The following is a 15234-nucleotide window of genomic DNA, read 5'->3' on the forward strand; positions in this document are numbered from 1 at the left end:
GGCATCACCATCCTGGTTTTTGAGGCATAAACAGCATCTGCAGTTTCTGGGGTCACCTCAGCATTGTGGGCAGCTGTGCCCAGATGTGGGAATGCTGCAGACAGCTGTACCCAGATGTGGAGCACCACCGTGCAGAGAGCAGCCATTGCTGCTGGAGACACTCCAAGGATGTGTTTTGCCTTCCATGGCTGGAAAAAAGAACCCCTCAAAATCTCCAAGGAGCCCTGCAGGTGGCTGAGCCCCCCACCTACCTGCCCAGGGCCCCCCAGCACCCCAGCATGGTCAGGAGGTGACTGGTGGAGCAGCAGGTCCATGGGAAAACAAGCACCACCCCAGCTCCTCCATGCCACAAGCCAAGGGCACTGTTTAGTTATTGCAGAGATGTATTTTTGGGTTTCAGTTTGAAATAATTTTAAAAAACCTCACCAGCCGTCCAGCACAAGGTGGCAGTGCTGGCAGGAAGCCCTCTGTCTCCCAGGGTCACAGAGATGGGGTGTCCCCATGCTGGTCACCCTAGTGCCCAGCAGGACAGACTCACCCAGCTCTGTTGGGGCCAGGCTGTCCCCTGTCCCTCACACCTGGGCAGCTCCTGGAGACTCTGGGAGGTCCTTGGTCCCACACTCTCTCCCATGGGGACAAGGAAAGCCACTGCAGTGGAGCCAGGCAGGTCATGGCACTGCGAGGCAGCTTGTTCCATGCCATGCCATTCTGCAGCATCCTGGGACGTGAGTGGGACATCGTCCTTCTCCCATCACTGGGACATCCTCCTCCTCTGGCAGGAGCCATGCCGGGTCTAGCGTGGCGCGGGGCGGTGCCGCAGCACGCGCAGGGACAGGCTGTCAGCCCGCAGCAGCAGCTGCCGGAGCTGGGCCAGCCCCAGCCCCGAGACAGCCACGCCGTTCACCTGCAGGATCTCGTCCCCCACGCCCAGGAGCCCCGCGTAGAGCTTGGCCGTGCCAGCATCCGCCATCTCCTGCACGTAGATGCCTGCGGATGGAACAGGTGTGGGTGAGAGCCCAGGGGCTGCACTGAGACAAACCTGTCATAAATGGCCTTTGGCGTGGGCTTGGTGTCCCAAGCTGACGGACACGCGGGATTGTGCGTGGCCAAAGCCACGCATGGCGGCGTCCCCCCTCCTGCATCTCCTCAGCAGCAGTGGAGCAATCCCCTGCACCCGTGCCCAAGCTCGCCCCTGGAGTGGGACGGGAGCCCACTGGAGGGATGACAGTGTGCCAAAGCTTTGGGATATCCCACAGTACCTGTGTCGGGCCGGCCGTGTCCGGAGGTGACGGAGAAGCCGAAGGCGCCGTGGGGGGGTCGCTGCAGCTCCAGCTGGCTGGTGCCATCAGGGAACACCTGGACCACGCGCCCCACCGCGCGCAGCTGGCCGGGCGCCCCGATGTCCTCCACGCTCAGCGAGCGCTGCGGCCCTGAGCCCCCCTTCCTGTGGGGAGAGGGAACACAGCTGAGTGCGGACAGGGGAAGCTGCCACAGCCCCTGGCAATACTGAGCTACCACAGCACGAGCACGCCAGAACAGCATCCTGGGCACTGCAGGGATGTGCCCGGCCCCATCCTACCTGTCAGCCGTGGTCTGGGGCAGGAGGTAGGCACTGGCACGAGGTGCCTTCCCCAGCTGGGGATGCAGGCTCTGGATAGAGGCAGCTTTTTGGGGCTGGCAGAAGGGTGACACCTGGGGAGAAACACCTGGCTGAGATGGGGACAAACTGTGCAGCACCGCAGTGCTTCACCCACTGATGTGCCGAGGGAGAGGAGGAACTGGGACATCCTGCCCCTGTGGAGCACTCCCCAGCTCACTGCTGAGGAGGGAGGATCATATCTGCTCTTCCACTGCCACCGCTCTCTCCCTCCTTCCCCCTTCGATTTCCCAGCTGGCTCTGAGCTTTTCAAACGCAGCAAGTTTGGGGTGGCACATCCCCCCATGCCCCCTCCAGGACCGCCCGAGCCACAAATCCATCCTCAGGAACACTTCATCCCAGTCCAGTATCCTTCCCCTTGTGCCACCCCAGACTCCTCATGGGCACCCCCCACATGTCCAAGCTCACCAGCTGCAGGGACTGCAGGGACGGTGACTTCTTGACGCCGGGGCTGCCCTGCGGGGAGCCGCCAGGGGCCGGGAGCTGCTCCATGCTGTAGCAGCGGAAGCGGCCCAGGCGCTGCTTGGTGCTCTGGCTCAGGCTGCACAGGAGCTTCTTCAGCCCCGACGCCGAAGCGCTGCTGCCCTTGCGGCTCACTGGCCGCCCCGGCTCCCTGGGTGGAGGAGGAGAGGCGTGGCGGTCACACAGAGTGTCTGCAGGACCTGCAGCTGCCTCTGGCTGGGGGTGCATCCTACACTCGCCTTGGCAGCCTCGAGAGCTGCAGCACGGTGAGATCGGGGCACACAGTGAGATCGGGGTGCACGGTGAGATCAGGGTGCACAGTGAGATCGGGGGCAGCTGCCTCCCCGCAGCAGTGACCCAGCACACACAATTGGTCACTACCCAGAGTGACCTGGGCTCCCTCCTTGTTTTCTCCGTTATTTCAGGGGTTTAACACATCTCAGAAGTCCCCGGCTCTGCCCCAAGGGATCACATCCTGCCAACGGGCTCAGAGGACCCAGCACCACCTTGGAACTCTCCTGCCAGGCTGACATGCAGTGCCAGGCACAGGGCTGGTAGGAGTGCACTTGGAAAGCACCAAGGCAGCAGATTTTCCTCAAAAGGGAAGAACCCGACACCAGCGAAACACCTCTGTCACATCTGCTCCAACATCCCTGGCAGAACCAGATGTGGGGAAACGCAGCTCCCCCAAACCCACAGCAACATACGGGCACATTGTAACTCCCATATTGTGGTTTCTGGGAGGTTTGTGGAGCCAGGGAGCTCAACCCAGCAGCATCCTGCAGTGCCCAGGAGGGATGCCAGGGCTGCCCGTGCTCACTCACCCGTCTGCAGCACTCCCGGCCGGGTGCTGCTGTGGCTGCGCCTTCGATATCCCAGCACCTTCCCCTGCAGGATGAGCAGCCTCCGGGGGCACGGAGGTGACAGGGCTGCCAGCGGGCTGTGACAGTGTCCCTGCAACCACAGAGACACAGTCACACGCCTGTTTCATTGGGGATACCCCAGCACCCCATGTGTGCGTCTCTTACCTCTGCCCGCCCCCGGGGCGTCCTGCCTGTGGGTGTTGTTGCAATTGTTGGTGGACAAGGCACGGAGTGGGCTCCCCGGAAGCCACCGGGGGCTGCAGGGACTCCGCCGCTCGGCCGGCCCCGCCGTGCCCCGGGGCTGCGGTGGGGCTGCGCTGCCAGCATCCGGCTCCGGGCCCCGGACTCCTTGGCTCGGCGCCTGGCGGCTGCTGTTGGAGTACAGCGCTTTCCTGCAAGGCACCTGGGCGCAGGCCTTCTTGGTAGGAGGGGGTGCAGGGACGTGGGTGCCTGGGATGGGGGTGCTGGTCCTCAGCTGCGAGGAAGGCTCCAGGGGCTCACTGGGCTGCTGCGGGGGGCGAGCTGTGTTCCCCACTCCCTTGCTGCTGCCCCCCGGATGTCGATGGGGTTCCCCATCTTCCCGGCTGCTGGTTCTTTCCGGTGGTGGGGGGCAAGCAGGCCCCGGACCCGAGTCCCCGTCCTCGGGACCGCCGCTGGCCGCACACGTCCCCTTCCTGGCCCTCGGCTCAGGCTGCGGGGCAGCGCGGGGAGTTCTGTGCCCGCGAGTGCGGGGGTCCCGGTGGCCCCGCAGGTGGGGGCTGCGGGGTCCGGCCTCCTCGCTGTCCGTCCGGCAGCCGTCGGAGGTGTCGGTGCTCTCCAGGGCCGAGTCCACCTCGTCGATATAGGTGACATCCCCGATGTAGGTCTCCTTGATCTTCTCGGTGTGGATGCGCTGCCGGGAGGGCAGGATCCACAGCGGGGACCCTCCTGGGCCCAGAGGCCTGATTTTAGGCTCTGTCTGGACAGCGCTCGGCCCTCTGCTATCCCCTGGGACGCTTCTTTGCGCCGCAGGGCTACTTTTGGCCAGGTCGGGGGCAGCTTGCGCGTCCGTGCCCCGGCCGGCGGCAGCACCAAGGAAGGAGCCGCAGGCGCTGCACTTGCCCCCGGCCACGAGGTCGCCACCGCGGGTTTTGGGCTGGCCGGCACCGTCCCCCGGCTGCCTGCTGCCGGCCGGCTCCGGCGAGGCGATGGCCGAGCCCAGCGCCCGCCGGTGCCGCAGCTGCAGCCGCTCCAGGTACCGCACCTCGGCGTCCCGGGCCGACTCGTCCTCGAAGCGGACGCGGGACGGGGACGGTCCCCGCGGCCGCCGCGGCCGCCCGCAGCTCGACTCCCCGCTGGACGAGTCGCTCAGGCTCCCGCCGTCCCGCGGGGCGACGCTCGGCCTCCCGCCGGGCTCCCTGCCATGGGGACAGACAGACGGACGCCCTGCAGGCGAGCTGCTCGGCAACCCTGGGAAAGCAGGGCGGGAGGGGGAAAACCCAGTGCAAAAGGAGGAAAGTGCAAAACCCAGCGCAAGGAGGGAAGTCCGCCCGGTGCTCCCCGGCTGTGCACGGCCCCGCTTCCCTCCAGCCCGAAGCTGAAATTCGGAGGGGCTCCGGCACCTCCCTGCTGCCACGGCTCGACCTCCATCGCCCCTTCCCTGCCCGAGGTGCGTGGTTAATCATTCCGGGAACACCACATCGCACATGACCTGGCGAGACGCCGCTGTGGTCCAGCCTCCAGCAGCGAGTCTAGCCCGGGAAAACATTCCCCATCAGCGGGGAAACGCCACCCTCCCAGCACTGATACTTCCGTGCGATCACAAACCACAATTAACTCCCAAACGCCTCCCGAACACCGCGCTGCGAAGGGGCCGGGCACATCCCGGGTATGAGGCTCAGCCCCCGGCTCCGCACGCCTGCCCGCACACATGTGCCCGCTCCAAACCCCGTGTGGATGTGCCCCAAACCCGGCTGCGGGCCTGGGAACACCGTGGGGCAGGGAGGTGGCACTGACCTGGGCTGCGCGACGGCGCTGGGCAGCAGGAGGATGTCGTGGCTGGCGCGCAGCGGGTTCGTGCGGGCCTTCATGCGGGCGCGCTGCAGCAGCTGCTTGGCCTGCTCGTGCCGCGGGCTCAGCTCCAGCTCCTGCCCGGCCACAAAGGCCCTGCGGCCCCGCAGCGGGCAGCGGGATTAGGAAAAAATAACAGGGATTAGACGTGCTTTAACAGTGACGGCGAGGCTGCCCTGCCCAGGGAAAGCGGGGCTTGGCTGCCACTCGGGGGCGGGCTGGCGGCCGCGCCGGGGGATGGCCCGTAGGGCACCCTGTACCCCCGGTGTGCCAGGTGAGACTTTGGGGCAGGCTCAGCACCCACCCAGCTCTGGCACAGGCTCGGCCGAGCCATTGCTTTGTGCCACGGGCATCCCGCAGGTGGACAGGGAAACGGAGGCAGGCACCACTTCCCATCCCCGCCAGTGTAAATCCCGCGGCAGTGGGGAGGCAGGGAGGTTTGGGGCGGCCCCCTGACCTGATTGTCTGGCTGCCTTCCCTTCCCATTGCAGGGGGTCTTTCCCCGCAACCCCAGCCCCCTCTGAGTGCAGGGTGAGGGACCTGACAGCTCTCCCTGCTGCACCACTGCCTTCCTGGTTGGCCATGGCCCTAATCCTCCTGATTAAAATAATCAGCTCAGGCAGCCTCCTCGGGAAGCCTGGCCTTAACCTCTTCAGTGCAGCACGGTAGGCACAGGCCACCCCCCCCCAGCAGCAGCACGGGAGGCCCAGACCTCCCCCAGGCTTTGGCTGCCCTGCCCACAGGAGGTGCTGCATCCCCGCTCTACCTTGCACCCCCATCCCTGATCCAGCTGCCAGAGCAGAGCAGAGGCAGTGACCACGAGACTGGGAGGGTCTTTCCCCACTCACTGTTCTGCCCTTTGCACCCCCAGCCTCTCACCTGCCTGTGCCACCTCCTTATTTTTAGTCCATACCTGTAAGGTTTTTCATTAGCCCAACAAGATTACACAATCCTGCTGCCTCGATCCTCTTAAGCACCTGGAGCAAATTTCTGTCCCATCCTCTTCCCCAGTTCCCTTCCTGCCCTGGCATCCTGGCAGGGATGTCCTGAGCTCAGACACCAGGGGACACCCAGCTCCTGTCCCTTGTCCCACTGAAGCATCGCTGGGGCCCAGCCACGCTCCCTCACCAGTTGCCCCACAGCCCTTCCCTGGAGCTGCCTCAGCAGGTGCATTTAAAATACAAGACTGGGGAGTGGGAAAGAAGGAAATGTCCATTTCTGCCACGCTGGGACTGACCTACCTGCAGCCCTCAGCGTCCTGCAGCGAAACCCCCGAGTCCCAGTCCCCATCGCTCGCTGGCACCTCTGAAATGCAGGACAGGACAAAGCATTAGCCTGGTTGGCTGGCAGCCCCCATTCTCTTGATAGCACCCCCCATATAATCCCATCCCACCACCCTCCACAGGGCTTTCCCAGATATTTGCCTCTGGGAGATCCCAAAGGAGTGGAAGGTGGGGCAACAGCACCTGGCTGTAGGTGTGGGACTGTGGGGATGGGGGCATGGGGTCATTGGGGAAGATTCTATCAAAGGAGAAATTTATTCTCTGTTCTGGTGGCAGCTTGCAAAGGGACAGTGATGCCCACAGACCTGGTGCATCCCCAAAATTTTCTTGCTCTTGCTTCCAGCAGTGAAATTCCTCACCAGGACACCAGAGGGGACTGACAGGTATCACCCATGAGCACCTCCTACTGCCGGTGCAGGGGATGGGGCAGCCCCGGGATGTGAGGCAGCAGGGAGCTGCACCTGCAGCGTGGGAGGCTGGAGGCTGGCCCTGAGGACTCCAGTCATCCCAAAGGTTTTCCCTCCCACTTCCCCCAGCTGTCCTGAGCGAGCCACCACCTTCCCAAAACACCCACCGGGAGCGGCAAGGCCCAGCACCTCCTGCAGCAGCTGCCGGTTCCTCTCCACCCGCTCAGCCAGCGAGAGCCTCTCCCAGCTCTCGGCCGCGGGGGCGGGCACGGAGGGACGCCCCCGGTCCCGCCGCGGGCTCCGGGCCTCTTCATCCAGGGAGGGCCTCTCCTGGAGGGAGGCACAGTGCCACGACCTGCTGCCCTTGTCCGGTGGCAGCTCGGGGCCGCCCGGCACATCTCCCCTGGCTGCCGGGACCCTCCAGAGCCCCGGAGTGCCGCCGCGGGCTGCGGGGGCGCTGCCAGGCTCGGGCTCGCCCCCGTCCAGCAGCCCGTCCGTCAGGTAGGTGCGGAGCTGAATCCGCGGCTCCACCTCTGCCTTCCCCCGCCGGGGCCGCGGCTTCTTGGGCGAAAGGCGCTCGGGGGCAGCCGCGGGGGTCCCGGGCCGCCCGGCCCGCTTCTCCTTCAGCGCCTTCACCTTGCCCTCCAGGACGGCGTGGGGGCCGCGGGCGGGCTCGGGGCGCTCCGGCGGGGCAGGGCTGCGGCCGCCCTGCGGGTGCTGCTTGGGGGGCCGCGGCAGGCGCCGAGCCTCAGCGGGAGGGCTCCCCTCCATGATTCCTGCGGGGATAAAACCCAGGGAATGATCCCTGCACTGCTCTCGCCCACCCACAAAGGGCATCACCCTACCTGCCCTGGGGGGTAAATGCACGCAATGCCGGCAATGCCACCGGCGTGTGGCTGGAGAGGATGGGGACATAGAGGTGACACAGCACGAGGCCACCCATCCGCCCCGTGCACTCTGCCAGCATCACTGTGGAGCAGCGGGGAATGGGGCAGCAATGAGGGATCGGTGGCTCCCCAAAACGGGTGGCCAGGGGCTGCGCAGCGCCAGTGCCCACCCACACTGTTCCGGGTTCCCTGGGGCACCCCGCAAGAAGGCCCGGAGGGAAATGACAGGTCCTGAGCTAAACCCGGGCCCCAAAACTCCGCGGAACACAAATCCCTCCCGGCGACAACTCGCCGAAGATGTCACCAGACAGAGCCAGCCCCTGCTCCGCCCCGGCCCCCGGGGCCACACGTGGCACTCCTCCTGCGCCCGCCTCGCCTGCCCGGGGGCACCGAGGAGCCGCTGCCCTCCTGCACCCCGCTGGTGCATCCCGTCCCATCCCGTCCCTGTGGTGGCCGTGGAGGATCTTCCCCCGTGGCCGGGGCTGCAGGAGCATCCCCGTGGCACCCCCGGGCCCCATCGCCGCCCCGCAGCCCCTCACTGCCCCGGGCTGAGCGGGACGGGGCCACGGGCGGGATGCGAGGGCTGTCCTTACCCCCGGAGCGGCATCGGGAGAGGGCTGGGAAGAAGGAGAAAGAAAGCGGAAGAAGGGAAGGAAGCAGGGGAGGGAAAAAAAGAAATTAAAAAAAAAAAAAGGCCAAACCAGCAAATCCCAGCCCCTCCAGCCGAGCCCGAGCTCAGCCGCTTGGCTGGGCTGTGGGGCCGTGGCTGGCCCTGCCTCCCGCCCCGGCCGCCTCCTCCTCCTCCTCCTCCTCCTCCTCCTTCTCCTCTCCGCACACCCGGCCAAAGCCGGCCCGGGACCGCCCGGTCCCCGCACGGCCACCGCCACGCTGGGGACAGGGCCTGGCCCCGCGCTGCCCCCCAGGGAACGCCACAGGAGGGAACCCAGCGGTCCGGGACGGAGGGATCCTGCCCTGGCCCTCCCTCAGAAATGTCCTTTGTGTGGGCTGCGGAGCGAAGCCGGGCGCTGCCCCGCGGCCGGGGGGGGCTGTCCCTCAGGTCCCCGCCGCACGGGGCCCGCCGGCCCTCGGCGCCTTCCTGCGAGCATCACACGTTTGCAGCTGTGCTCAATTCTCCTGCTTCCCTGAAGCCAAATCCTGCTTGGACCCACGGCGAGCCAGGGCCGTGGCATTTCCAGGGAGGAGGGCGGTGGGAGCCGAGCTGGGTGCATCCGTACACATCCTTAGCCCCCAAATCCGGCGTGCCACACGTGCCTGCCCACCGCACCTACCCCCCCATCCTGCCCCCTCCCCCGAGGTCCCCCCGCGCAGGACGAGGGTCCCGGGTGGGCAGCGCTTACCTGCAGGTGCCAGGGCTGCCGTCCCGGGGGCACCGGGGCTCTGAGGGGGCCCAGAGCGTCCCGGCCCCGCTCCGGCTGCCGCTTTTAGCAGTGGCTTTTGATATTCGTGATTGGTTTCATAATCCCGATCAAAAGGAAATCACCAGGATTATGAAATTGTTTTAATCCTCCTGGCTCTGGCCGCACCGGCCCCTGCCAGCACGAGCAGCAAGAAATCACTTTTATCTTCTTAAAATGTCCCCAGCCACCCCGGTGGCCCTGGGCTTCTCATCACAGCCAAACCTGAGCTCAGGGACTTCCTTCCCCACGGGGGCTGGCAACAGGGGTAGCTCTGTGTGGGACAGACTGAGCATCTTCACTTGGCTGCTTGCAGGCAGGAAGGGCCAGCTGAGAGCTCTGTGTGGCAGAGCCCAGGGCAGAGGAACCACCCTCACCCTGTCCCCCAACATTGTGTCCAACCTCCCCTGTGACACCAGGACCCATCCTTACCTGCAGGCCATTCCAGAAAGCGATCCTGGCTCCTTTGCCTGGGCTCTGGAGGTGACACACGCCCGGGAGGTGTCCCCATGGAGCTGGGGTGAGGTGCCAAGGCAAGGGCAGCAGGAGGGTTCCTGCCACCAGCCAGGCTCTTGCCACCAGCCAGGAATGCCAGCAGGGAGCCGTGGCTGGGATTAAACCTCCGGGAAGTGGCTGCTGTGAGCAGCAACAGGCTTAGAGTGATTTCAAGGCTCTGGGCTCTCTTCTGGAGGGAGATTGATTGCAAGAGGCAACGAAGAGATTTAAAGAGCAAAATAAAAGCACAGACCCCAGACAACCCAGGGCTGGGCTGCTCAGCCTCTGGTCATGCACTGTGCTGGCAGGACACCACCCTGGACTGGGGATCAGCTGCAGAGAGGCAACCAAAGGCTCCCAAAAGGACCACAAGCGTTTGGCCGGCACAGCACAGTCTGGGCAGGAGCCTTCCTCCAGCACCAGCCCCTGGCATGTGGGGTGTGAGCTGGGCTGGTGCTGGGGGAAATGTGGGCTGCTTCCTGTGAGCCCCACCAACCCCTCTGCAGACATCTCCCTCCTGCAGGCACCTCCACCTCCTCCCAGGACAGGGATGTCCTCCACCTCCAGCGACATCCCCCAGCTCCCAAGAGAGCAGGAGCAGCAGGAGCCAATGCTCCGTGGGTGGATGCAGCACAGGGGTGGGACTTGGGAAGACACACACACAGACCAGGGACAAAAGAGCCATCAGATCATTGGAAAACAAAGAGCTTGTAATAATGAAAAAAGGACAGATTTCTTAACCAATCACTTTTTCCTTTGAAAAAACACAATCACAGTAACTTTGCTGTATACAACCACCTAGAAACTATGAAACAGTATCACATTGTGCAGTATTTTTTTTTTAAACCTACTTATCAAGAAGGGAATTCCACACTTCAAAAATTATATCCATTTGGGGAGGAAGGAGGAGGAGACAGCTAATAGCGCAGTCACAGATACATCATGAGTCCAAGCAAGCGGCAATTCTTTGTCCTCACCTTTTCCACTGAGCCAAAACAGAAGAGTGGAGAAGGGGATAGCAAAAGAGAAAGGAGAGGGGAAGAAAGAAAGCACCCACAGAGGACTATTCACACTCCATAATTACTTTTGACATCTACAGGGCTTCATAGAAAGATCATTTAGACCAACACATGGGGGAGGGGGAGAGGAAGGCGGCAGCGGGGCCCGGGAGGAACTTTGGCATTTCCACTCCGGGCCCCTCCCGAGCGCCCACCCTTGGCCACGAGGACCTACGGGATGGAGAGGTCATGGCAACTTCTACCAGGATGCCCAATTTCTCCTCTGGAGTGAAGAGTTTGCAATTTGGTTTACAGAGCTTGAGGGACTGTCAGGCCGCAGGGCACCGTGCCAGGCGGGGGCGGTGCCTCTTGCCCGGGCCAGGGCAGCCTTTGGCTCCCACCGGGAGGCAGGGCTGGGTGTCAGCATCGGGGAGCTTCCCGTGCCGTGTCCCTTCCCTCTCCTCCTCCGGGCTGTTGTAGCAGGGATCGAAGCCCCCAGGGATGGCGACACAGCAGTTTAGCCCACGGTGGCAGCAGGGGACACTCGCCCCAAGGTGCAGAGTTTGAGATTGGGGCAATGAAAAGGAGGCAAGGTTTGATGAGGTGACAGCCACTGAGCCCAGCCGTGACTGCTGCAGAGGTACCCTAGGGATTTCCCACTCTTCCCCCAGGAGCCCCAGCCCCTCTTTTCCAAGGAGACAAAACAATCCGATTGCCTTCTGGAATAAAAACTTAAATTAAAAAAAATAATAATAAAGTTTAAGGCAGAAGATCACCTTCCCCCTGCGAGTGCAAAGCAGAAGGGTGGAGGAGAGGACGGAGGACACGGAGCTGGGATGCAGCATGTGAGCAAAATGGCTTTTGTGTCCCCAGCTTGCCAAGCCACGTCCCAGCCCCAGGACACTTCCCAGCACGTGGCCTGACGCTGGGGACACGGCCCCTGCAGCCCAGCGAGCAGAGCAGGGCAGCATCCCTGCAGGACAAGGCCAAATCCCCGCTCAAAACACAGCAAAGGCTTCACGCTGTCCCCACTGCTCGTTGGAAGTGAATCCCCAGGGATTGTTGTCTCCTGAAGCAGAAGCTGCTTTCCCTCCCTGTCTGCCCCACTAGCCTTGCAGCTGAGCACCAGTGCAGGGGCAGAACGAGCAGCACAAGCGTTTTGAGGGGAGTAGGAGCAGCAGGATTCAGCTCTGCTGAGATTTCCACCAGAGATCTCTCCCATTCCAGGATGTTCATGCTGAAAGCTGCTGCCAGTTGACCCCTTTCATTGGAATCAAACAGATTCCAAGAATCAAAGACACTGAGAGAACGAGGAGGGCCAGGGTTGGGAAAGGTGCAGGATGAACACCAGCTGGCTTTGGGAATAAACCTAGATGAGAGAGGTAGGAGCTTACTGGATACAAAAAGGCTGCAGCCAGGAATGCTGCAAATGCATTTCTTTTAAAATGTGGTGGGACAGCATCAGTTCTCACTGGAGAGCAACCACTCCTGCTTACTGAGTCCAAAGATCCCAATCCTGCCCTGCTGTCCTGTCGGGAGCACACCCATGGCACATGGCATTGCCCTGCCCAAGCACAGGGACCTGGTGTTTCTGGTGACACTTGTCCCAAAGCCACACAGGGAACCCCAGCCAGCAAATAAACTCTGGATGCTGCAACACCTCACCCTCAAAATCCCCAGAGGAGCAGCAGGATGGAAAACTGGAGGGAATCAGCATGGAGAAGCAAGTTCCAAGTGAATCTCCAAAAGTCACAAATGCCACAGTGTGGCATCTCCTCTCCCTAGACTGCACCATCCATGGCTTTCACCAGACCAAAGCAGCTCCACACCATCCTGAGAGCTGTGCAATCCAACCTCCACTGAATCGCGAGGCACAGCCCAGCATCTGAAATCCACGGCTTAAAAACTTCCTCAGCTTCCACCTCCCACCCAGCTGCATGCCAACAACTAAAGCAGTGGAAAAACCCCTCACCCCCATCTCCTTTTAACGTTGCTTTGTCCTTCTGGACTGCCACCCTGCTGCTCTCTCTCTCTCTCAAGCACCCATGAGCAAAGCCCAGCTCAGGAAATGAAGCCACTCTGGGAATGTCCCCACTGCCCTGGCTCCTGCTGCTCCCAAGGAGGGACAGGGCTATTTTCTCTCACCATCTGTTCTGCTTCATTAGGTCTCCCTTTATTGGCCAGATGTTCCTGTAGACGTGGAGCTATCCTGGCTTTAGTGCTCGCTCTCAGGAGGAATCTGCACGCCTGATTTCTCAGAAATCTCAGGGAGGGAGGGAACAGGCAGATGCAGAGCTGGGAGCTAGGAGCCTTTAAAAGCCACACTTCTGGGAATTCAGGCTGCTTTCCCCAGAGACAGCATCTTCACTGCCAAAAGGGACCATGTTTTATTTTAGGAGATCATGTTTGCTCCTCATAGCATGCTACCTCCCTTTTTTTTTTTTTTTTTTTTTACTCTCCTTACTTCTCCTGCCAGCAAAGACAGAAAAAAGGAAGAGAAAGAGCAGAGCAAGGAGCAGAGCAGATGGACACACTGAATTCTTGCTTCCCATAAGGATTTGGGTAAACTACAGTGTAAGAATTTAATCACTTGCAACCCGACCCACCCTGTCACGTTGGGAAGCCGAGGGTGGGACAGTGCAATTGCAGGATGGACAGATGGACACAGGCCACCCAGCCATGCCCCGCCCTCCCCAGCCCAGCTGAGGAAGGCAGGGTGCTCTCAGGGGACTGGCATCACTTCCAAATCACAGAACCATGGAATGGTTTGGGTTGGAAGTGACCTCAAGGACCATATAGTTCCAACCCCCTGCCTAGGGCAGGGACACCCTCCACTAGACCAAACTGCTCACAATTTCTCTCTGTATTTTTAATTCCCTTCTGAAAGGAAGATAATTACCACTAAAGCTCAGATTCTTTGTATAAAAAAAAGCCCCACTTTGCTTAAGTAACACCCAGTGGTGTTACTTGATTTGAATGAATCCAAATAATTTTGGATTGCCTCCCTCCCAGTGCAGCTGCCCTCCCCTAAGCTCCCCAGGCAGGGATGGCTCCATTCCCCACTACTGCAAGTACCCACACGTGGCTTGGACATGGCACCAGTGCTAATTAGGAACCTGGAATATTTTAAGGGCCTGAAATACTTTAAGGGGCTGAAATATTTTAAGGGGCTTTATATCCCAGACTCCACTTCCATGGGAATGGGAATGCTGTGTTTAAAGTATGAGCTGACCTAAGGGAGGTAAGAGAGGAATCCAGGGGAGATGGACAGCACAGCCCCAGCTCATCCAGCTCTGCTCCCACCAGTGCAGCCCCACATGGAGGGAGATGAGAGGAGCAGCACCCCAACGGGGTTTTAATCTATTTAAAGTGTTTTAATCTATTTCCAACTAAATGAAGAGAAGCAAGTTGCCTTCTTCAGTTCCTCTGGACAAGAGGTACAGCAGGCAAACTGAGGAAATGCAACATTCTGGCCGTGGGGGACACGGTGCTGATTAAGGGAAACAACCACCAAACAGCAACTGAGGAGAGATTGCTGCCATTCTACTGCCCAAACTGTCACCAGCCAGCTGAGGATCCTCCTCCAGGAGTTTCACCCTTCCCTTGCAGACTCAGGGAGAACAAGGGAAGGGAAGGACCACAGGACTCGGAGGCCTCCATGGCTGCCTCCCAGGAGGAGGGGAGCCCAACGAGACCATCGAGTTCACATGTTCACATCTCTCTTCCAACATGATTTGCTCAGCTGTCCATTACCCAAATCTGCTCAAGCATTCCACTTCCCAAACTGGGGCAATGAGATGAGTCAAGGGGCAGATGACCAGGACACTGCCCAACAGAGGCTTTTTGCTAAACCAGAAGCCACAGAAGAGCTGTTTTCCACTTCACCTTCCCCATCAGGTGGGCACACCACAGTTCTTTCCATGCTCCCTGAAACTTACCACCACTCCTAAGCCCCAGCCTGATGAACCCCCTCTGTCCCATGAGAACTGTCCCCTCTTCACCTTCTCCCACCTTGCTGGGCTGCTGGAGATCTCCTGAAAAGCTCCCTGCTCGGACTGAGATGCCCTCATGACACACCTAAGGCTTGGAAAAGTACTTTTGGATCTGGAGAATGAAGTTCCAAAGCCTTTGCTCGCTCAGTGGTTTGTGCTGTTGGTGGGAACCAACTCTCCTTTCCTTAGGATCATCTGCACTACTTTCACACATGGAGAAGTTGGCTTTGAACTGGCATGAGAGACATGCCCAGAAGCAGTAGCAGCAACTAAAAAAATATCAGAAAGAGAAACTTTGGTTTAAAATAAAATCGAAAAGAAATAAAAGAAGAGAGAGAAGGTACACAGAAGTGCAAGTTGTCTCACTGAAGGGGTATTTGCAGGGCCATCACCCCATAACCCTGGAGATGGAGATCTACATTCCCACTTTGTTTTACCGTTACAACCTTCATTGCACAGGACTCAAAATCACTCTCATATGGTTGTTAAGTTTCATAAATAATGTGAAAACTATATGCAACAGATACATCATATTTCCAAAAAATTATAAGAAAAGTTACATCAAATTAAAAAGTAGCTTCATGAATGAAGATACTGCTCTAAGTGCACTTTCCCTGCAAGTGCAGCCAGTGCCTCAGCGCTGGATATGAAGGAAAAAAACCAAACAACTGAAAAAAAAAAAACCAACAACAACAAAAAATCAGATTTAAAAAGTCCGGTTTCAAC

The 15234-nt window shown here is 60.4% G+C and overlaps 1 protein-coding gene across 1 annotated transcript; it reads right to left on the minus strand.

Moving 5' to 3' along the window:
- Positions 1 to 5: 5 nt before the first annotated feature.
- Positions 6 to 15226, minus strand: KIAA1614 (KIAA1614 ortholog). Its single transcript, XM_050977451.1, is given in 11 exon segments — positions 6 to 987; positions 1260 to 1444; positions 1580 to 1692; positions 2066 to 2270; positions 2944 to 3143; positions 3146 to 4379; positions 4978 to 5127; positions 6273 to 6336; positions 6889 to 7497; positions 9456 to 9801; positions 9804 to 15226. Coding segments are annotated over 11 exon segments (3588 nt in total). The 5' UTR covers positions 10092 to 15226; the 3' UTR covers positions 6 to 793.
- Positions 15227 to 15234: the final 8 nt, after the last annotated feature.

This window comes from Serinus canaria, chromosome 8 (assembly GCF_022539315.1).
Source record: "Serinus canaria isolate serCan28SL12 chromosome 8, serCan2020, whole genome shotgun sequence".
Lineage (NCBI taxonomy): Eukaryota > Metazoa > Chordata > Aves > Passeriformes > Fringillidae > Serinus > Serinus canaria.